At 38.1% G+C, this 24,356-nt stretch overlaps 1 protein-coding gene across 1 annotated transcript in view; it reads left to right on the top strand.

Moving 5' to 3' along the window:
* LEKR1 (leucine, glutamate and lysine rich 1) overlaps positions 1 to 24,356 on the top strand; it is a 270,778-nt gene that overhangs the window by 233,079 nt on the left and 13,343 nt on the right. Inside the window, exons 12-13 of the mRNA XM_082624460.1 lie at positions 17,038 to 17,202; positions 20,713 to 21,012. Of these exons, the coding sequence (XP_082480586.1) occupies positions 17,038 to 17,202; positions 20,713 to 21,012 (465 nt within the window). The remainder of the gene's footprint in view (positions 1 to 17,037; positions 17,203 to 20,712; positions 21,013 to 24,356) is intronic.

Below are 24,356 nucleotides of genomic sequence, written 5' to 3'. Positions count from 1 at the left end.
AAGTTTAATTAGTTCCCATTTGTTTATTTTTGTTTTTATTCCCATTACTCTAGGAGGTGGGTCAAAAAAGATCTTGCTGTGGTTTATGTCAAAGAGTTTTTCCTATGTTTTCCTCTAAGTGTTTTATAGTGTATGGTCTTACATTTAGGTCTTTAATCCATTTGGGGTTTACTTTTGTATATGGTGTTAGGTGGTGTTCTAATTTCATTCTTTTACATGTAGCTGTCCAGCTTTCCCAGCACCACTTATTGAAGAGGCTGTCTTCTCCAATTGTATGTTCTTGCCTCCTTTGTCATAAATTAGGTGACCGTATGTGTGTGTGTTTATCTCAGGGCATTCTATCTTGTACCATTGATCTATATTTCAGTTTTTGTGCCAGTACCATACTGTGTTGATTACTGTAGCTTTGTAGTATAGCTTGAAGTCAGATAGCCTGGTTCCTCCATCTCTGTTTTTCTTTCTCAAGATTGCTTTGGCTCTTCGGGGTCTTTTGTGTTTCCACATGAATTGTAAACTTTTTGTTCTAATTCTGTGAAGAATGCCATTATTAGTTTGATAGGGATTGCATTGAATCTGTAGATTGCTTTGGGTAGTATAGTCATTTCACAATATTGATTCTTCCAATCCAAGAACATGGTATATTTCTCCATCTGTTTATGTCATCTTTGATTTCTTTCATCAGTGTTTTATAGTTTTCTGATTACAAGTCTTTTGCCTCCTTAGGTAGGTTTATTCCTAGGTAATTTGTTCTTTTTGTTGCAGTGGTAAATGGGATTGTTTCCTTAATTTCTCTTTCTGATTTTTCCTTGTTAGTGTATAGGAGCGCCACAGATTTCTGTGCATTAATTTTGTATCCTGCAACCTTACCAAATTCATTGATTAGTTCTAGTAGTTTTCCAGTGACATCTTTAGGATTTTCTATGTATAGTAGTATCATATCATCTGCAAATAGTGACAGTTTTACTTCTTCTTTTCCAATTTGGATTCCTTTTATTTCTTTTTCTTCTCTGATTGCCATAGCTAGGACTTCCAAAACTATGTTGAATAACAGTGGCAAGAGTGCACATCCTTGTCTTGTTCCTGATCTTAGTGGAAATGCTTTCAGTTTTTCACCATTGAGAATGACATTTGCTGTGGGTTTGTCATAACATGGCCTCTATTATGTTGAGGTAGCTTCTCTCTATGCCCATTTTCTGGAGAGTTTTTATCATGAATCAGTGTTGAATTTTGTCAAAAGCTTTTTCTCCATCTATTGAGATGATCATATGTTTTTTTATTCCTAAATTTGTTAATATGGTGTATCACATTGATTGATTTGCGTATATTGAAGAAGCCTTGCATCCCTGGGATAAATCCCACTTGATCATGGTGTATGATCCTTTTAATATGTTGTTGGATTCTGTTTGCTAGTGTTTTGTTCAGGATTTTTGCACCTATGTTCATCAGTGATATTGGTCTATAATTTTCTTTTTTGTGTGATATCTTTGTGTGCTTTTGGTATCAGGGGATGGTGGCCTCATAGAATGAGTTTGGGAGTGTTCCTTCCTCTGCAAATTTTTGGAAGAGTTTGAGAAGGATGGGTGTTAGCTCTTCTCTAAATGTTTGATAGAATTCACCTGTGAAGCCGTCTGGTCCTGGACTTCTGTTTGTTGGAAGATTTTTAATTACAGTTTCAATTTCACTACTTGAGATAGGTCTCTTTATATTTTCTAATTCTTCCTGGTTCGGTCTTGGAAAATTGTACCTTTCCAAGAATTTGTCCATTTCTTCAAGGTTGTCCATTTTATTGGCACATAGTTGTTTGTAGTAGTCTCTTACGATCCTTTGTATTTCTATGATCTCAGTTGTCATTTCTCCTTTTTCATTTCTAATTTTATTGATTTGTATCCTCTCCCTTTTTTTCTTGATGAGTCTGGCTAAGGCTCTCTCAGTTTTGTTTATCTTCTCAAGGAGCCAGCTTTTAGTTTTATTGATCTTTGCTATTGTTTTCTTCATTTCTATTTCATTTATTTCTGCTCTGTTCTTTATGATTTCTTTCCTTCTACTGACTTTGGATTTTGTTTGTTCTTCTTTCTCTAGTTGCTTTTGGTGTAGGGTTAGATTGTTTATTTGAGATTTTTCTTGCGCCTTGAGGTGAGATTGAATTTCTATAAACTTCCCTCTTAGAACTGCTTTTGCTGGGTCCATAGGTTTTGGGTTGTTGTGTTTTTGTTGTCATTTGTTTCTATGTATTTTTAAATTTCTTCTTTGATTTCTCCAGTGATTTCTTAGTTATTTAGTAGCTCACTGTTTAGCCTCCATGTATTTGTGGTTTTTACAGTTTTTTTCCTGTAATTGATTTCCAATCCCATAATGTTGTGGTCAGAAAAGATGCTTGGTACAAATGTCAATTTTGTTAAATTTTCTGAAGCTTGATTTGTGACCCAGGATGTGATCTTTCCTGGAGAATGTTCTGTGTGCACTTGAGAAGAAAGTGTATTCTTCCACTTTCAGGTGGAATGTTCTATAGATGTCAATTAAATCTATCTGGTCTATTTTGTCATTTAAAGCTTGCATTTCCTTATTTATTTTCTGTTTGGATGATCTGTCCATTGGTGTAAGTGGGGTGTTAACGTCCCCTACTATTATTGTGTTACCGTCAATTTCTCCTTTTATGGTTGTTAGCATTTGCCTTATGTATTGAGGTGCTCCTATGTTGGGTGCATATATATTTATAATTGTTATATCTTCTTTTTGGATTGATCCCTTGATCATTATGTAGTGTCCTTCCTTTTCTCTTGTAACAGTCTTTAGTTTAAAGTCTATTTTATCTGATACGAGAATTGCTACTCCAGCTTTCTTTTGATTTCCATTTTCATGGAATATCTTTTTTCATCCCTTCACTTTCAGTCTGTATGTGTCCCTAGGTCTGAAGTGGGTTTCTTTTAGACAGCATATATATGGGTGCTGTTTCTGTATCCATTCAGCCAGTCTGTGTCTTTTGGTTGGGGCATTTACTCCATTTACATTCAAAGTTATTGTCGATATGTATGTTCCTATTACCATTTTCTTAATTGTTTGGGGTTTGTTTTTGTGGGTCTTTTTCTTCTCTTGTGTTTCCCGCCTAGAGAAGTTTCTTTAGCCTTTGTTGTAAGGCTGATTTGGTGGTCCTGAATTCTCTTAGCATTTGCCTGTCGGTAAAGCTTTTGATTTCTCCATCAAATCTGAATGAGATCCTTGCTGGGTATGGTTGTAGGTTTCTCTCTTTCATCACTTTAAATATATCCTGCCACTCTTTTGTGGCCTGCAGTTTCTCCTGAAAAATCAGCTGATAACCTTATGGGGATTCCTTTGTATGTTATTTTTTTGCTTTTCCCTTGCTGTTTTTATTTTTTTTTCTTTGAATTTAATTTTTGTTAGTTTGATTAATATGTGTCTTGGTGTGTTTCTCCTAGGATTTATCCTGTATGGGACTCTCTATGCTTCCTGACTTGGGTCACTCTTTCCTTTCCCATGTTAGGGAAGTTTTGCTCTATAATCTCTTCTTATGTTTTCTCAGACCATTTTTTTTTCTATTCTTCTTGTGGGACCCCTATAATTTGAATATTGGTACATATAGTGTTGTCCCAGATGTCTCTGAGATTGTCTTCAATTCTTATCTTTTTTTTCTTTATTCTGCTCCTCGGCAGTTGTTTCTACCATTTTGTCTCCCAGCACAAGTATTCGTTCTTCTGCCTCAGTTAGTCTGTTATTGATTCCTTCTGGTGTATTTTTCATTTCAGTTATTTTGTTGTTCATCTTTCTTTGTTTGTTCTTTAGTTCTTCTAGATCTTTGTTAAATATTTCTTGTATTTTCTCAGTCTGTGCCTCCATTCTATTTCTGAGATTCTGGATCATCTTTACTATCATTACTCTGAATTCTTTTTCAGGTACATCGCCTATTTCCTCTTCATTTATTTGATCTTGTAGGTTTTTACCTTGCTCCTTCTTCTGTGACATATTTTTTTTGCTGTCTCACTTTTTTTTCTTTTTTTTAGTGAATGGGATTGTGTTTCTGTCTTACTGGTTGTCTGGCCTGTGGCTTCCAACACTGCAGTTTCTAGGCTGTTGGGTAAAGCTGGGTCTTGGTGCTGTGATGAGGACCTCTGGAAGATCTTACTCTGATGGATATTCCTTGGGGTCTGAGGTTCTCTTTTAGTCCCGTAGTTCAGACTCAGGGTTCCCACCACAGGAGCTCAGGCCTGACTCCTGGCTCATGAACCATGATCCCGCAAGCCATGCAGGGCAGCAAAAAAAAAAAAAAAAAAAAAAAAAAGGAGAACAATAACAAAGTGAAAACTAAAATTAGAATAGGAAACTAACAGTTATGTTAGAAAAAAATAAAAATAAAAATATAGATGAAACAACAACTGGAAGGTAAAACAGAACCACAATAGTAAAAAAGAGGAGGAGGAAAAAAAAAGTGGAAAAGGCCTTGGCTATGGAGGGCGGGGCCTGAGCAGGGGTGAAGTTTGGGCAGTGGGTGGGCCCTATGCTTAGGACCCAAAGGGCTGTAAAAGGTGGTGGGGGGGTGGGGGGGTGGGGGGGTTGTGGGAGGGGGGGCTTAGGCTCAACAGAACAGAAGGGGCCCAGGCATGCCTCCTGCCTCTGGTCTCAGAGGGTGGGGGGCCCCATCTGGGAGCTCAGCAGGCTTCCTGGGCTCCAGTGGGTGGTGCAAATGCCCTCTGCTCCTCTACTGCTCCTCCAGTCTGGAGGTCCCCTCCCACCTACCTCTCCTGATCTCCCCACCTTCCTTCCTATGCCCCCAGGACCCATGCGGCCTGGAGGGGGCTTTGGAAGGCATGGGACCAGCCTGGGAGCTCAGCAGGCTCCCAGTGCCCGAGTGAACAGGGCAAACGTCCTCTGCTCATTTCCTGATCCTCTGGTCCTGCGGGGCCCCTCTTGACCGCCTCTCCTGTTCTCTCCTGGCCTCCCTCCTATGCCCCCAGGACCAACCTGGCCTGGAAGGGGCCACTGAGCATGTAGGACCCAGCCTGAGAGCCAGGCAGACTTCCCCGGCTGATTGGGTAGGGGAAATGCTGGGCCCACTCCCCCTCTGATCTGAGCCCCTGAGGGTCCCCCAGGCGTGGGAACCCCTCCCCCTCCTGCCTATCAGTCACCCCTCAGGGGCAGCGGTCCTGTCCAGGCTCCACTTCTCCCCACTCAGTCTCCCCACATCCTTCTGGTGCTCTTGGGGGTTCTTCCCAACTCCCTGGGCATCAGGGTCCCCCACCAGCATCTGGCAGGCACCCTAGTTGTGGGGAGACGCGAACTTTGCATCTTCCCACACTGCCATCTTGACTCGGAACCTCCAGCATAGGCTTTTTCTTCTCCTTCTTCTCTAAAGCCCACACTTCTTTAATTCCTTCCATTTTTTTTTTTTAGCCTCGGTGTAGTCAGTTGGTTAGTCTATCCTTATTCACTTCCCCTACCCTTACCAATCCATGTTTAAAAATATGAAAAGATGATCCACCTATCTAGCAATCAAAAAAATTCAAATTAAAGCAAGGAGAGATTATTTTTTACTGCTTCAACTTTGTCTTGTGGTGAAGGTCTAGTGAGATAGTCTTTCATTCTTACTCTTTAAGGGACTGGAAGTTACACAACCTTTTGGAGGGCAGCTTGGCAATATGTATAAAGAGATATTATAAACATCCCATCTTTTGAGTGAGAAATTTCACTGATGGGTACTTCCCTGGTGGTCCAGTGGTAAAGAATCCACCTTACAATGCAGGGGGATGCAGGTTCGATCCCTGGTCAGGGAACTAAGATCCCACATGCTGCGGGGCAACTAAGCCCACATGCCACAACTACTGAGCTCACATGCCTCAAGTAGAACTCACTTGCCACAAACTACAGAGCCCACACGCTCTGGAGCCTATGCACCACAACTAGAGAAGAGAAAACCTTCATGCCACAACTAGAGAGAAGTCTGCACACCACAATGAAGATCCCGCATGCCTCAAAAAACATTCTGCGTGGGGCTTCCCTGGTGGTGCAGTGGTTGAGAGTCTGCCTGCTGATGCAGGGGACATGGGTTTGTGCCCCAGTCCAGGAAGATCCCACATGCCGCGGAGCGGCTGTGCCCGTGAGCCATGGCTGCCGAGCCTGTGCGTCCGGAGCCGCAATGGAAGAGGCCACAGCAGTGAGAGGCCCACGTACCGCAAAAGGGGAAAAAAAAAAAAGATCCTGCGTGCCGCAACTAAGACCCGACGCAGCCAAAAAGAAATTAAATAAATAAATAAATAAATCTTTGAAAAAATAAAAGAAATTTCACTGATGGAATTAGTGAAATGCTGTAGGAGATTCACACATCATTCCTTTCCCTCAAACTCCTGAGCTCCTCTTAGATTGACAAAATGAATTTTCCTGCCTTTGCTTATGTAGAAGTTCCTCATCTCTTTGGTCACACCCCACCAATAACCTTCAGATATAATCCACTGGAAAAGAAGTCTCTGCATTCATGATCCACTTGAGTACTGCTGCTTACTGTGCCCTATCCCTGAGGTGCTAACACAGCATGCAAACCAAGTTAGTGTTAGCATCTGGCCATATGAAACTATATGTTCTTGCTTTATGCTAAGTTAACTTGTTGATGACAATAAACATATGTGAGATTCTCTAAGTTCTTATTAAAACCATGATAACTTTCTAATAAATTAATTATATCATAGATGTATTTTGGCCTGTGTAATTTTCTTTAATATAAATGGACATTTCATTCTTTTGAGAGGACATGACTTTTTGTTAATAAATCTATAATTTAGCTTAGCAATAAATCAAGATCCAGACCAGTAAAGCCAATGAATGATAATTATGCTTGGCTGTATTAGTTATTGAGACTATGAATTAAAAGTTCCCTGAAAGTCCTCTCATGAGAAAGGAGAATAGCTAATATGACATTGTCATCTCTTTCTTGGGTCATTGTGCCTTTGCATAGGAATGAAATGTTCCCTTTACAAATGTATAATACACATATTAGAATAAACTTCATAACTTAAATGCTTTTAACAGTCAAAAAAAGTAGACAGCAATTTATGCCCTTGCTTAATTATTTTAGAGTATGTAAAAAGCACATAATAGAATCAACAGTTGCTATGAAACAAGGATGGCACATTTAAAAATAACTGAGCATCTACTAATTATTGTGAATTTTTGTTTACTTCAAGTACTGCTTTGATGTTAAGAAAGCAAATTAATGTGCATGCTGAACATTTTAAATTAGTTCCAAATGCAGTGTTGTTACTTTTCAGTTAAAATGTTGTAATTAAAAAATTTCCCACAACCAGACTGCTTACAATAAGTGATAGTCACCTATTGACTATCACTTTATAGTGCCATAAACAAATTCCAACCAAATATTTTCTTAGATCATTACTAAGATATCACATTATGGAACATCTTAGAATTATACTATTGACCTCATTTTAAACAGTACATAACATTTTGAGAAACCAGTAGTTAAAACACAAAACCTTACTTCCTGACTAAGCAAATGGATTGATAGTGAAAACTCAGGGAGAAAAAGTTTACTTCAAGAAATAATTCCAGCATTGAAGGGTAAGGCAAAAAAAATCTCAAATTCTTCTTTAAAATGGAAGAGCCAAATGGCCTAATAATTCCTAATGTACCTCAGTATACTGTTAATGGAATTAAAAAAGACAACTTGTAAAATACAATTTGACAGAGATAAAGTCGTCATTTAAAAAATATCAGTTTTCATTTATATGTAATTAATGTATGGTTAAAATGAATATTGAGGGTACACTTTAATTTTTTAAATTATGCCATGTAATTTTCAAAATTGAATTAATAAAATCATAAAATTTTAGGTCTGGAATAGCCTGCAAAGATCATCTGATTTAAACCCTTAATCTACATAATAAAAACAGTCTCTATTATTAGAGTGTTTACTATATGCCAAGACTTGTGCTAAATGCTTTCCATCAATATAATTTTAATCATTCTAACATTATTATTCCCATTTGCACATGGAAAAAAATAAAGCTCAGAGAAGTTAGGTAATTTGCCAAGGTTATATAGCCAGGAAATGAGAACTGATACAACGCCCCCACCCCCTTCAAAAATGAGAGCTGGGCCTCCCTGGTGGCGCAGTGGTTGAGAGTCCGCCTGCCGATGCAGGGGATACGGGTTCGTGCCCCGGTCTGGGAGGATCCCATATGCCGCGGAGCGGCTGGGCCCGTGAGCCATGGCCGCTGGGCCTGCGCGTCCGGAGCCTGTGCTCCGCAACGGGAGAGTCCACAACAGTGAGAGGCCCGCATACCGCAAAAAGAAAAAAAAAAAAAAGAGAGAGCTAATACAAAGTCCTAAATGTCTGTATTTGGTTTAGGTGGACTAACAGGAACCAGATTTACCCTCCTTCCTGAAACAACTAAAACACTGGAGAAAAGATAGAAACAATGGTTTCAAGACACTGGACATCAGGCAATGAAGGACAGTGATTCCTGGAGATAAGAGGCAAACAAGATAACCCCTGTTATTGCCCTAACTTAGTGCCTTGAAATAAATTTAAGGCCATGGTACAGGGAGTGGGAATCCAGGTGGAGTTTGGCAGATTCTCTGAATTGAGGAGACTTTATGAAGAGTCCAGGGAATCTAAGTGTCTAGAATTCACAGGATAGTGTTCTCAGGAGACAGCTGCACAGAGAAAGAATATTGGATGTCTACAAAGAATCCCCATTAATTATATGTATGCTCAGTGCATATAAATGGGGAAACTACCCAGAGCAAGGGAAACCATCTGAAAGGATCAGAGATAAGAGTACCAAATGCTTACACAAGGCCAATAATAATGCCTGTTCTCACCAGCCAGACTGGAAAACCTATAATTCATAGGGCACTAGGTAGAGTTCTCAGAGGGGTCTTGCATTAGTAGTAGGGAATAATTAGCCCTAGACTAAATGCTGAACTGGTCCTGCTCAACGAATTTTAAAAGGAAGGCATTAAAAAAAATCAAGCTGATTGCAAGAAACTTAACTACATCCCAGAAGAGAGTTCAAGAATATTTATAAGAATACAAAAATATCCAGCATTTAACAGATAAAATTCACAATGTCTAGCATCCAATCAAAAATTGCCCTGCATGGAAACAGGAAAATAGGATTCATAATGAGAAGAAAAATCAACAAATAAAAATTGGCTCAGAAAGGCACAGATGTTAGAATTAGCAGGCAAGGACATTAAAACAGTTATGATAACTGTATTCCATATGTCCAAAAATGAGAGGAAAAATTGACCATGTTAAACAGAGATGTGGAAGATATAAAAAAGACCTAAACTGAATTTATAGAGATGAAAATTGCAATTGTCTGAGATGAAAAGTATACTGGATGGGATTAATGGCAGATTAAACATTCCAGAAGAAGAGATTAGTTAAATTTAAGACACAGCAATAGAAACTATGCAATGAAATAAAATAGAAAAGAGACTCAGAACAAAAAAAGGGCATCAGTGAGCTGTGAGACAAATTCAAGTGGCCTAATATATGTATAATTGGACTTCTCAAAGGACAGGAAAGAGAGGACAGAAAAAATATTTGAAGAAATAACAGCTAAGAAAACCAAAATTTGATGAAAACCATAAACCCACAGATTCAAGAGGCTCAGCAAACCTCAAGCATATTCAAGAAGCTCAGCACACCTCAAGTATTATAACCCAATTGCTCAAAAATATTAATAAAAAGAAAATCTTAAAAGCAATCAGAGAATAAAAGACATATATGAGGAAAGATAAGGATGAGAGCAGATTTTTATTTTATCATAAACAATATAAGCAAGAAGACAGTGAGACAGAAAGTATTGAAAGAAGATGGGTGGGGCAGGGTGAGGGCATAGTGGTGGGAGCTGTCAACTTAGAATTCTATACAAAGTGAAAATATTTTTCAAACATGAGGGTGAAATAAAGATCTTTTCAGAATGAAAAAAACAGAAAAAAATGTATCACCAGCACACCCACACTATAAGAAATGTTAAAAGAAGTCCTTTATTCAGAAGGAAAATTATAACAGATGGAAATATGGATCTATACAAAGGAATGTAGAACACCAGAATTGGTAACAATGTGGATAAATATGATATTTTTATCATTTAAATTTCTTTAAATTATAATGGACTATTTAAATAAAAATATTAATAATCTAATATGAGATTTATCAAATGTAGAAGCAAAATATATGACAACAATATCACAATAGCTGGGAAGGGAAAGATGGAAATATACTATTGTGAAATTCTTTTTTTTCTTCTTTTAAGTGAAAATATAATTTATTGGCTCTCATAACTGCAAAGTTCAGTGGTGGGCTACCTTCAGGCACAGCTGGATTCAGGGCTGTCAAGTTGGTTTTCTGCCAGATTGGTTTCATTTTCAGACTCAGAATTGTCCCTCCTGATGGCAAAAAGGGAACAGTAGCTCCTCCCGTCTCTTTTCTGTATTCTTAGCAAAAAACTCACTGTGGCTGTCAGATTCTAACTGAATCATGTGCTTAGTCTTGGACCAATCACCACACCTGGCAAGACTGGGCATGTTGATTCATTCAGACCTGAGTTACATGCTCACCCTTGCAGGACAGATTCCCATTCAACCATATTGACTGACAATAGGGGAAGAATGAATCCCTAAAAAAAAAAAGAAAAGAAAATAACAAATATCTCCTGAAGTTTCCAGTTAAAAGATGGGCCAAGAGATAGGGCAATGGGTAGGCAAACTGACAATGAGCTGGGAAATACAGTGGACCCTTCTGGGGGTACCTTCCTGGCAGATTACCCTTCTCTGAGAATTTCTCCATCTGCCTCATGGGTTGAGCCAGATTCCTTTCATTTGCCCCACTCTGGCCACTCTACACCCTTGAAACCCTGCTTTCTATCCCCATAGCCTGAATTGAATGGATGAAAGTAATAGTTCCTGGACCCTCTGACTTTTGGTTGGGGTTGGTGAGTATGGAACAATGGCAGGAGATCTAAGGAAGGGAAGAAGGGGTCCTTTCATTTTAGTTTTATCCATCAACCAACCATCACAGCCCCCTTTTTCCTCCAGCCTTATAGAGATATAATTGACATGTGACACTGTAAGTTTAGTATGTACAACATGATGATCTGACACACACATACATATGTTGCAAAATAATTACTACAATAGGGTTAGTTAACATATCCTTCACTTCACATAATTACCTTTGTTGTTTTGGTAGTGGTGGTGAGAATATTTAGATTCTTATATAATATATGAAGTGATATATCACAAGAAGACAGATTGCAATAAGTTAAAAATATATTCTATAAACTCTAAACCAACCACAAAAATAGAAAAACAAAGAGTTACAGCTAATAAACCAGCAAAGGAGATAAAATTGAATTAAAAAAATAATCCAAAAGAAGACAGAAAAAGAGGGAAAAAAATGAGATGGGCCAAATAGAAAATGCATAGCAAGATAGATTTAAAGCTAATCATATCAATAATCAAATGAAATATAAATGGTCTAAACCAGGGTCAGCAAACTTTTTCTATAAAGGTCCAGTTAGTAAATAAAATATTTTTGGTTTGTGGAACATACAGCCTCTGTTGCAACCACTCCACTCCACCATTGTAGCTTAAAAGCAGCCATAGATGATATGCAAATAAATGGGCATGGCTGAATTTAGTCTGTGGACCACGGTTTGCCAAGCCCTAGTCTAAATACCCCCATTAAAAGACAGAGATTGTCATGTTGGATAAAAATGCAAGACTCTACTGTATGTTGCCTGAAGGAAATGTACTTTTATATAAAGAAATATTTTTAAAAATAGGTTAAAAGTAATGGATGGAAAAAAGATATGCTAGAACAAATCAAAAGAAGCTAAAGTAGCTACATTACAATCAAAATAGATTTCAGAGAAAGAAATCAGAATATTACCAAAGATAAAGGAGGTCATTTCATAATGATAAAGGGATTGGTTCACCAAGAAGACATAATAATCCTAAATGGTTTTTCACCTAGTAACAGAACTTAAAAATTAAGCAAAAAATGATAGAACTGCAAGGAGAAATAGACAAATCTATAATTAGAGTCAGAGATGTCAATAGCCCTCTCTCAATAATTGATAGAAAAATATCCAGAAAACTCACTAAGGATATAAACTATGGAAAATAGTATAATAATTTATTTTGAAGAGATACAGTAAACACTATTACCAAATTTGACCTAATTGATATGTATAGAATTCTCCATTTAACAGCAGAATACATATTCATCTCAAGTGCGCATGGGACATTTATTAAAGTAGATCATATACTGGGAGTAAATATGTCTCAATAAATTTAAAAGGATTCAAGTCATACAAAGTATTTTCTCTAACCACAATGGAATCAAATTAGAATTCATTAACAGAAAGTTATCTGGAAAAAAATCCCCCAATATTTTGAAACTAAATAAATACCAAGTCCATGCCCTTAACCACTGTGCCATGTAGATGTGTAGGGAGACAGCTGCGTGGAAAAACTCACCACACTGAGCTATGGAGTCCACCAGAGACACCTGAGTGTGCAGCCCTCTCCACCTCATAGTAGTTCTAAGATCTTTGTGAAGGCACTTAATTTCTCTGAGACTATTTCTTACTGTAGACAGTGGGAATAATAATTATTGTATGTTCTTTCCAGGGTTGTTGTAAGAATTATATGAGTTAGTAGATGAAAAGGGCCCTGTACCATACCACCTAGCCTGTTTAAGTTACTTGGTGAACATTCTCTCCTTCCGCCCTCAGTTTACTCAGTTCTTGGCAGGACTTCAGTGCATAGTCTGATTCCTTAGCATTCGTATTTTTTACTACAATACAAAGCCTAGTATTTGAATAGTCATCTACTTTTATAATATACTTATTCAGTGGTTAATTTAGAAATAATCTGAAGTATTAGTTTTCAACCAGTATTTGTTTTTAAACTTTTAGAAAATAGTATAATAATTTATTTTTAGGAGATATATTTTGTTTAGTGATATATGTACATCAAATATAAACAAGTGGTCTGATTTCTACTTTGACATCAGAAACTCCCTTGGTTTTAAAGGGATCATCAAAGTAATAAGTGATTATATTTGGTGTTTGGCTCCATGAACAGTTAGAAAATGATATCAAAATCAACCACAAAGATCTCACTTGGAAAATAATTAGTGGAAAGATAGCATTTTGCACACTAGTATTGGACACAAATATTATAAAACTCTAATTATGCATTTCAACAACAAATACAAAAGGAATTAAAAAACAACATACTCAGAATGCTGTGGAGTCATCAGAAGGCCTTCAGGGAGGAGACAGAGTTTGAGTTAGAGGAAGATATGGATGAGTTAAAATCTGGAATGTGTACCCAGACAATAATTGATTTTACATTGTGTAACTCTTGAACTCATATATTATTCATGCTGTTTTTCAGAGATTAGAATTTTTTCATGATTTTCAAAATTACTATTAGTTATTGTATAAAGCAGTTCATAATATATGTATGCACCATCACCTAATTCATTTATTTTGCATAAACATAAGTCCTGCCATCTAAGATATTTTAAACAAACAGCTCTAATCAACATGTCAAAAACATAAACATGACAATTTGGTATGAATTCATCTTTTCAATGACAATATACCAGCTTAAGCAAATCATTGTTTGTGGGCTCATCACTTTGTTCAGACTCTTCAGATCATGAAGGAACCAGTAGTGTCATCTCTCTGTGCTACGGAGTCAACATATTCAGATGGCTTTTGGCTTCCCACTGCAGCTTCCTTAAATGTTTAGAAATCCCACCTGAAGCTCATCACTTTGCTTCTCTTTCTCAGGTTGTGCAAATTAAAAATCAAATCAGTAATAGTAAATCACTCTTCTTTTTATCTACAGTGTTTTTCTTTCCCACCCTCCATCTATTCCTTCCTTTTTCCCCTTCCCCTTACCTACACTAGTTCATTCCAAGGAACAGTTCAGGGGCAAGAAGATCTCCTTTCTTCCTGACTCAGGTAGAACAGAACATTCTTCTCATTCAACCAGTCAGCCACCCCCTTTCCTTCCCTGAACGCTTCCTTTGTTTCCTCTTCATCAAGGGACTCTGCTGATTTGCTAAATGGCCTCTTCCCCATAATAAATTTAAAGAACTTCCGTTTTTAAAAGTTCTTCTCAAGTCCTTCTGTCATCTAATTTAGTTTGTCCTGTCCCACACAGTTTATGTACATCCTTGTTCTCTTAATTTGAATCCATATTTTGAAATATGTCTTTTTATCCTAAAATAACTCTTTGGCTCTACTAGTTAACCACACAAGGAAATTTTTTTGAACACTTGATATTTTAGTACCTCAGCACAAATTTTTCTTGAGTTTCTCAAAAAGTGTTTGTTTACTCTTTTTTTTTTTATAGTGTCCTGGTATCTTGTGGGCTATTAACTCTTGAAGTTTTCCGAATGTCTTGCATTTGATTTCCTCCTTTCATGTGTTCTTGACTTATCTATTCCAGTGTGGCTGGAGCACAGTAATCAAATGGGAAAAGCAGTAAAAGTCAGGTGGAGAAGTCCAGGGCTGCCATACATGGTGTTCAGGTTGCATCGTGACCAATAGCACAGCCCAAGGGAGAGAAGGGAGCTGGAATCTGACCTGGGCTCTGCTCACCAAGTCTTGTGCCCTGCCCAAGGCTGTGTTCATGTAAGGAAGGCATGCTTTTTTGATTTACACAAAGGTGTCATATGGGCTGATGGTGGTCCTGTAGAAGATCGTGTATGGGAGTTTGGATTTTATACTAATGCATTGAAAAACCACTAAGAAGGAATAAAGTAATCCAATTTATAGTTTGTGAAGAACACTCTGCTGTGTATCAGGTGTTGGAGAGAGGCAGGAATAGAAGTAAGGAGGCCACTCAGGAGGTGGTGGTGACCACAACTAGGGTGGTGGAAGTAGAGGTGTAGAGAAATGGGTGGATTCAATGCATCTTTTGGAGGCAAAATGAACAGGACTTGGTGCTGGATTAGGTGTGGAGGGTAAGGGAGACAGAAGTGTGAAAGGTGATTACCCCAGTTACTGACTTGAATAACTCGATGGGTGATGGTACGGTGCCCTGAGATGGGGAGCATTGAGGAAGGAACAGGTGGGGAGGGGATTGTATCAAGATATCTGGTTCAGACAGTTTTTTTGAGACACCTGTGATGTATCTAAATGGCTACCAGGAGGCAAGTGAACACAAGTACCTGGAATTCAGAAGAACATCTGCTCTTTTTTCTGAGGGCCCTGAGGCTCTCCTTGTCATTTGTAATCTGCTAGCAACATACCTGAACAGTTCTATCATGTTCCTAAATGATTATTGGTATCGTGTCCCCCAAACAATCCAGAAATTTAACTCCATGCATTGAGTATAAACATAACTGTTTTGCCTTGAGGCAAATAATCAGTCCTATACCCAGTGCAATAAATCCCACAGACCCCACACTGGAGCTAGTCTTCTATGTGGATTTTATGTAATTTAAATGGCTTCCTGCAAACTTTCTTAGCAAACTTTCTGTTTCCTGGTACCCTAGTTTCAGTATCCCCTTGAGAAATTCAGGTTGACCTCTCTCCTCCTCTTAGTGGCCTGAGAATCACAGTCACAGTAAGTCATGTTTGACAGTTTTTCTCCCAAGTTATCTGGCATTTACTCCCTCTTATAATTTATAATCATGGCACAATGTAAATCTCGAGCCGGCCTGTCACTGGGATCCCTTCTCTACTCCACTATATAGTCTCCCAGGCCTAAATGACTCCAGGACTCATAGATTTGTTCTCTCGCTCCGGTAGACAGAGCCAAAACCAATGGTTAAAAACCATGGGGAGAGAGGTGTTGGCTCAACTAAAGGAAAAACTTCCTAATGCTGAGCGCTGTCTGAAAATGGAAACACCTGCTGGGGAAGGAGTGAATTATGGTTTCTGGTGGTGTTGAGGCACAGAGCAGACAATGATTTGGTGCAAATTCCATGGTAGAGACTGAAGTCAGGGTGTAGAAGTAATCTCCACTGACTATTGAATTCCTGCTTGTGCAAGAGCTTTACACAGATGTTTCATCTCATTTATAATCCTCATAACGACCCCCAAGGGAATTAGTTATAACCACATCAGGAGAGGTTACAGTCACAATTTAAGATCACACAACTAGAGTGGCAGAGCCAGGATTTAGAGCCAGGATTTAAACTCAATCCAAAGCCTTTGTTTATGCTTCCACAATTCATGGAAGCTTGAGAAAATGAACTAGGGGATTTCTAAGGTCCCTTCCAGCACCATGATTCTATGTGAGTCAAAATCTGGATACAGGCATCGCTGACTATGTTTTCCTTCCATCAGCCTTCTGGCCTCAATCACATTAAAATGATAATCTTTGACCCCAAAACTGTCTGATCTCTATCAAGAAAGGACCATTTTAAAAAATCGACATTTATACCTTGTATCCACTCTTAGTTTTCAGCAGAACTTAGTGTAAGAGCCTCAAAATCTTTTTTTTTTTTCCTTATAGGGTTGCTGACAAGGACCGAGTTTACACCATAAATGTACAGAAGATTAATAAGCTTTTAGTATTTCTGAAAACTGTTATAATATATTGTACTAACTTCTCTACTCATTTTACAGGTTTTGATGGTCTTAGAAGATGTAACACTATTTGACCTAAGGTCAACTTTTCTGGCCTGAGTTCTGAGTCAGATTATTTTTAAACATTAGAATTTAAAAATTAATATTAGTATTAGAATTTTTAAAATGATTAGATCCTGAGTTCTCATCACAAGAAAAAAAAATCTATTTCTTTAATTTTGTATCTATATGAGATGATGGATGTTCAGTAAACTTATTGTGATAATAACTTCAGGATATATGTAAGTCAAATCTTTACGCTGTACACCTTAAACTTATACAGCACTGTATGTCAATTATATCTGAATAAAACTGGAAGCAAAAATATGAGTCTGAAAATAGGCTTAACTTACTTATCTTAAGATAAAATGGCTCTATTTGTGTGTTAAATGCTATTTTCTAGATTGAAGCTGAACTCGCCAAGGAAAGGGCCCAACATTTAGTTGAATTTCAGGAGCAAGCTCTTCTCTTTAAAGAAGAAGTTAAACTGGAACTCGATATTGAAAAGGAAAAACACCAAGAAATAATCCAAAAGTGTAAGAAAGAACAAGAAGAACTACAAATGAAGGTCTGTCATTATGATGTTCATCATTATTTAATGGGTTTGAAACTGTAGATGTTGGTTATTTCCTCCTAAGGACACCACTATATTTATAACTCCTGTAGATTTTCTCATGGTCATTGTGCCTTAGTTTTAGGTAGATAGAATGGTTTGGCTATTCTCCAGAATGAATGACTGAGATAAATTATATAAGCATACAATCCAGCTATGTATGGTATTTTTTCCTACTAAAATAAACTTATTTTTAAAACAGCATAAATTATATAACTAATAATTAGCATGGTTAGATGTTCCAATACCTCAAGTATCCAACAAAAGATAATGAGGTGTTTCACATAATTAAAATTTTACCAACAATTAAAGACTATCTCCTTTAATTGCAAATATTTTCAACTCTAAATATTTTTGAATGAAGGGAAATATTTTTTAAATATAATCACACCTCCATAACTTCTTTTTTTCAAAGTATCATTTTAACTTTATTTTATTTATTTATTTATTTTTGGCTGCGTTGGGTCTTCGTTGCTGCACGCAGGCTTTCTCTGGTTGCGGTGAGCAGGGGCTACTCTTCGTTGCGGTGCGCGGGCTTCTCATCAAAGTGGCTTTTCTTGTTTCAGAGCACGGGCTCTAGGCACGCAGGCTTTAGTGGTTGTGGCTCGCGGGCTCTAGAGTTCAGGCTTAGTAGTTGTGGTGCACGGGCTTAGTTGCTCCGTGGCATGTGGGATATTCCCGGACCAGGATTCGAACCCGTGTCCCCTGCATTGGCAGGCTAATTCTTAACCACTGCGCCACCAGGGAAGTCCCCATAATTTCTTAAACAATGTGTCCTAAACATAATACAAGGTTTCGTTAAGGTTCCCTTGTTTTCATAACACCTGAGAGTAGAATGTGTGTGTGTGTGTATTAACCAAGACCCAGTGGTGAAGTCATATTTTTGAATAAACTCATTAAGAGTCTATTTAAATTAGCCTTAAATGAGACTTACTGGCCTCTACTTTGGTGTATAGAGGGTATGGTACAGCCTTTTCAGTAGCTCACTGGGAACGATAGGCAGGGCCAGCCACGTGAGTATAGCACCACAGGTCCCCACACTCTAAAAGGCCTTTCAGGTTTAACACTCTGCAAATGCTGTCTTGAAATTCTTAATAATTTTACCTCTGGGGGGACTTCCCTGGTGGTCTAGTGATTAAGACTCCCCCTTCCAATGCAGGGGGTTTAACTTCCAATGTGAGTTGGATCCCTGGTCAGAGAGCTAAGATCCCACACGCCTTGGGGCCAAAAAATCAAAACATAAAACAGAAGCAATATTTTAACAAATTCAATAAAAACTTTAAAAATGGTCCACATCAAAAAAAATTTTTTTAAGTAATTTTATCTCTTAATTTGTGTTTGTTAAGTGAAGTCATATTGGGACAATGGAGTATGCGCTGGGAGCTTGTAACCTGGCTCACCTTAGGCCCCTCCTCTTCTGGACAGATTCTATCCTAGACAGGCCTCTTGCTTCCTGGCTCCTGCCCCCCCACCCCCCTTTTCCCCTAACCTTGTGACTGCTGTTGCAGTCCCCAGGTGGCTCAGGACCATCAGCAAGGGAATGCTGAAAGGCAGACCCCAACTTACCAGGGCTACAGTCTTTCAAGAGAAATCATAAGTCCAGATTTTGTGAGTGAATTCTTTTTATTTTTTATTTTTTTAAAGGAATATTATTCAGCTTTATTTACTTATTTATTTTTGGCTGCATTGGGTTTTCATTGCTATGTGTGGGCTTTCTCTAGTTGCGGTGAGCAGGGGCCACTGTCTGTTGCAGTGTGCAGGCTTCTCATTGCAGTGGCTTCTCTTGTTGCAGAGCACGGGCACTAGGTGCACAGGTTTCAGTAGTTGTGGCACACAGGCTCAGTAGCTGTGGCTTATGGGCTCTAGAGCGCAGGCTCAGTAGTTGCGGTGCATGGGCTTAGTTGCTCCGCATCATGTGGGATCTTCCTGGACCAGGGCTCAAACCTGTGTCCCCTGCATTGGCAGGTGGATTCTTGACCACGGTGCCACCAGGGAGGTCCCTTGATTTTTTAAATGTTGACTCCCTTTTAAAAAAATCAAAACATGTTTGTGGCTATGTGAGCCTCCTCTCCCCAGGATAACCTGCTCTGTTTCAGTGTCAGCTCTCCTCTGGATGAAGGAAACTACTGTTCAGACCTAGCAGTGACCCTCTTCCTTCCTGGATTAATTGAAGAAAATGGGATATTAATTTAATTTATAAAATTACTAAGTGTGGTAAACAGATTTCTTGTAAAAGTTATTCTTAATGTAAATTTAACATTTGAAACAAATTTTGGATACATAACTTAAGTAATGGTTCACAAAATCCTTGGAACTTTGGTCTATGAATGTTTTCCAGATTCTTCATGGGCTGATTTCTTGTACTAATATTTATGTGACAATATCCATAGCATAAATAATAAGCATATGTTTCATCAGAAGGAGTTTTGCTCTTCCTGGTCTGTTTTCTGTTATTTGTTTTGTTTTCTAAGGAGAAAAAAAATAAGTAATCTTTTCCCTTCTAAAGAATTTCATGACTTTGAGGAGAAGTTTCTCAAGTTATTCTTTCCTCTTTTTGTCTAGAGGTAACACCTTCAGAAGCAGTATATTTTCTAAGTATTCTGGTATCCTCTAGAACTGCACTGTCTAATGTGGTAACTTATGTGTCTACTTAAGTTTCAATTAATTAAAATTAAATAAAATTGAAAATTGAGTTCCTCACTCATGTTCGCCACGTTTCAAATGCACAAGAGCCCATACTAACAAGCGAGAGCCTATTATGTGCATTTCTTCCCAGCTCAATGATCAGTGATATCACCTTCATAGCTTGGAAGTGGCCATGGTGAGAGTATTCACACCATGGAAATTAGATATAAATCTGGCTTTTGTGTGTGTATGTGTGAGTCCATTGTTAAACATTTACCAGCACACCACTATCAATAGTCACATGTGGCTAGTGGCTACCATATAGGACAGCGCAGAATATTTCTATCATCACAGAAAGTTCTGTTGGGCAGGGCTGCTATAGAAGGTGTAGTGTCTAGGGTACCTCCAGTCATCATATTCAAGAAAGAAAAAACATATATCAAAGGAAAACTTAACTGGTATGGTTTGAGTAGACTATAGCTGTGGTGCTCTCCTACATGCATCCCCAAACATCAGGCATTTCTAGGTCCCAAAGCTACCCTAAAGTGGTGTCCAGACAGGCACTTGATCAAGACTTGGGCTGTTCTTGGTAGCTCAGTTCAGCCACACAGATTTATGTATTTCCAAGTATGCCCAAGTGATTAATGCAATTCCATTTTAGTTGATAAAAATAAAATTTTAGTCTTAACTTTTAAAATCTTGAAGCCCTATATATGTCATAGGATTTGTTTTCATCACATCAGAACACCAGTTATTTAGAATAAGCGTCTTAAAACCATGAGAATTCTGTGTATACCTAGAGACTATCACCCACAAACTAATGCAAGATTTATCTTACAGATATCTGACTTAATTGAAGGCGCTACTAAAGATCTAAAGCTGAAAGTGGCTGCTCTTGAAGAAAAACTCCATGAATCCCATGTTCAATATACTGAAGAATCTGAGTTAAAGGAGAAAGAAATCGGAAACCTTAAAAATTTGGTTGCGGAATTTGAATCACGCTTGAAGAAGGAAATTGACAGTAATGATTCAGTTTCAGAGGACTTGAGGAAGGAAATGAAACAGAAGTCAGATGAACTGGAAAGAGTAATGCTGGCACAAGCACAACTGATACAGCAATTCAACCAGTCCCAGGAAGAGGTAAGAAACAGGTGATGGTACCATTGCAATTAGTGAAAGAGTGCATGTTCTTTCAACAAACAAAACAGGAAAGGTAGCTTGGTGTCATGCAAAGAGTCCTGGACTATTAATCAGAGATCTGGGGTCATATCCTGGCTCTGTCCTTAACTAGGCAGGCACTTAACCTCTCTGGACCTGGCTTCCTTTTCTGTAAAATGAATAATACATTTAACTACATAATCTCTAAGATTTCCTCAGCCAGTTCTACTGTGTTGCAAATGACCATTTAAAACCTCTAAGATTAGAAATCTTTATAAATTTATGTCTTATTTGTTGTGACATTAAATCTTTGCCAAAGAAACTTTTAGAGTACTTGCTGCTTAAGTTAATATTTTGGACAGTATATTCTAAAAACAATTGTTCTTTAGGGTTTTATTTTTCTGTCAATCTAAAGTTATAAGATAATTTACATGTATTGGTCTTCTTTCCTATGTATGCATGATTATTTCAGCAGTGTTTTTATTTAAACCGGAGTAGACTTATTTCGATTTGAAATTTTTTTCCTAAGAAAATCTTATTTCTGAACTGCTGAACAGTTTAGAAATGGTGGATGCTATGGAATGAATGTTTGGGTGTCCCCCCAAATTCATATGTTGAAACCTAATCCCCAGCGTGATAATATGTGGAGGTGGGTCTGTGGGAGGTGATTACGTCTTGAGAGATGAACTAATTTCCTGAATGGGGTTAGTGCCCTTATGAAAGAAAACTTCCTCGCCCCTTGCACCATGTGAAGACACAGCAAGAGGATGGCCATCTTGAATCAGGAAGCAAGCCTCAACAGACACCAAATCTGCTGGCACCTTGTTCTTGAACTTCCCAGCCTCCCAAACTGTGAGAAATAATGTTTGTTGTTTGAACCACACAGCCTCTTGTATTTTGTTATAGCAGCCCAAACTTATTAAGACAATGGGGCAATTTTCCAATAGCCAAGAATTAGAATATTGTCACATTAGAATATTTGATCCCATTTATGACAGTATAGCAAATAAAGGCAAATGGAGGAAGATTCTGAATGTTAGTGATGAGTAATATTTTTGGTTTTATTAGCATCTTAATAAAAGAATAAAAGGAAAGTGCTAGTAGTAATATTGATTGTTAACAAATATACCATGTTTTCTTCCTGTATTTAAATTATCAACCCAAATTAAAAGTTTATGCTATCATTATAATTATGAAGTGAACCTATTGCAAAGAAATTTTAAGTTAAAATGTAGAATTAACAGAATACTGGATCAAGAATAATGCCTAAAACCCTATAGAGTAGGAATTATTTCCATGTTACAGATGAGGAACTGACTCAAGATATTTGAATAATTTGTAAGGTCACCCAACATGGTGGAGCGAAGATTCAAATATGAATCTCCAAGATTTGACTCTCCAAACTTCATCTCCATGAATCTCTATGCTTCCTTTTTTAGGATACCAGAATTCTAGTTATTCTGCTTCCAAATTTCAAAGTGACCTCAGGCTTGGCACTCAACATCTCCAGGACACACACACACACACACACTCTCTCTCTCTCTCACTTTTAGAATAAGAACAAACACACTAGTGCTTACTCCACCAGACGGTTAGAGTGTTACGTGATTGAGTGTCTCCTGTTGAAACACAGCAGCACAGCCTCCCTTGAAAAAGGGAGCTGCTCCACCAGTCCAGGCAGGAGTGGCAAGAGCAAGCACACATGGATTCAGCTCTGCTGGAGAAGGAGAGAGGTGATGCTTCAAATGAGACAGCAGTGTTGAAGTTCAAGAGGAGGAGGGACAGCAGATTAAAGGAGAAAAAACTCAAAGTTACTAGACCAGCAGGTTTTCTAACTCTTAAATCCCCCAAAGAAATGGCAATATGGAAAGTGATGAGTAACTTATAAACTAGGACATGTAGAAAAAGACTGAAGGGTCAAATCCAGTAAATATATAATGGGCAACTATTCAAGTGCCAGGCACTGTGCTAGTCATCAATATGCAATTATGAACAAGACTGGCAACTGCCATTCCCTGCTTTCAAAGAGGAATTTACAGAAAATATTATGTGAGCAATTAAATTGACATCCAGAGGAAAGAATGGCCTAAAAAGAAACTTCTCATATAAAAAGCACAGACTAAAAGCTAAAAAATTGACCATAAGGACTTGCATTAGTTTTCTATTATTGCATAACAAATTGTCATCAAAATCAGTACTTCAAACAACATTTATTATCTCATAGTTTCTGAGTGTCAGGGATCTGAATGTGGGGCTTAGCTGGATGCCTCTGGCTCAAGGCCTCTCATGAGGTTGGTATTAGGGTGTCAGGGGCTGCAGTCTCATCTAAAGGCTCAACTGGGGGAGCGTTGGCTTCCAAGCTCACTTATGTAGTTGTCAGCAGGATTTATTTCCTCAAGGCTGTTGGGCTGAGAGCCTCAGTTCAATGCTGGCTGTTGGTCAGAGGTCCCCACTCAGTTCCTTCCAACATGAACCTCTCCAAAGAAGAGCCTACAACGTGGCAGCTAGCTTCCCTCAAAACAAGCGAGTGAGAATGACAGCATGCAAGAGAAGGTGCCCAAAGCTAGAAGCCACAGCCTTTTTGTAACCTAATCTCAGAAGTGGCATCCCACTGCTTTTCCTGCATTCTATTCATTAGAGATGAAACAAGTCCAGCCCACACTCAACACAAAGGGATCGCACAAGGCTGTGAATAGCAGGAGGGCAGGGATAACTGGGAGCCATTTTAGAGGCTGCCAATCTCAGGGCCTCTGGAGGTAATTTTGGCAAGAAAAGCTAGGCTAAAAGTGGAGAGCAAATATCTTTTTCACACAAAAGGAGCTACATTTGGAGTTCTCCCTGCTTGTTAGTTGTAAAAGGAAGCCACTTAGAGATAAAGTTTTATTTTTTTAAATGCGGACTTTTGAAAGATACAAGACACTGAGTTGGTATATAAATGACCATGGATCATTATTGGGGAATAGAAAGAGATCAGCGCAAAAGTAGTTACCTAAGGACATGCCTGAGGGCAGACTTTCCATTAGAAGTTAAATAATTACAACTGAACAGTAAGAATAAATAATTAAGGCTGCTTCTCTGGTTAAGAATGCTAAAGTCCAGACTATTCTTATAAAAATAGGAAATGAGCTAATAAAAGTGATAGGAGTTATGAGCCAGAAAGAATCAAGGTTGTTAACAGGTAAAGTGAAAAGCACTACTTTTTTGTGACCATGCATTCCAGACACTTGAAATTTCTCAGGTTCTGGAGGAAAAAAAAAGCTTCATTTAAGTGGAGAAAAAATTCCCATGAGAAAGAAGATAAATTAATGGTCCAATAAGGAAGCTAA

This window comes from Mesoplodon mirus (assembly GCF_964341445.2).
Source record: "Mesoplodon mirus genome assembly, chromosome: 6".
NCBI lineage: Eukaryota > Metazoa > Chordata > Mammalia > Artiodactyla > Ziphiidae > Mesoplodon > Mesoplodon mirus.
This window is presented reverse-complemented; position numbering and strand designations above follow the sequence as displayed.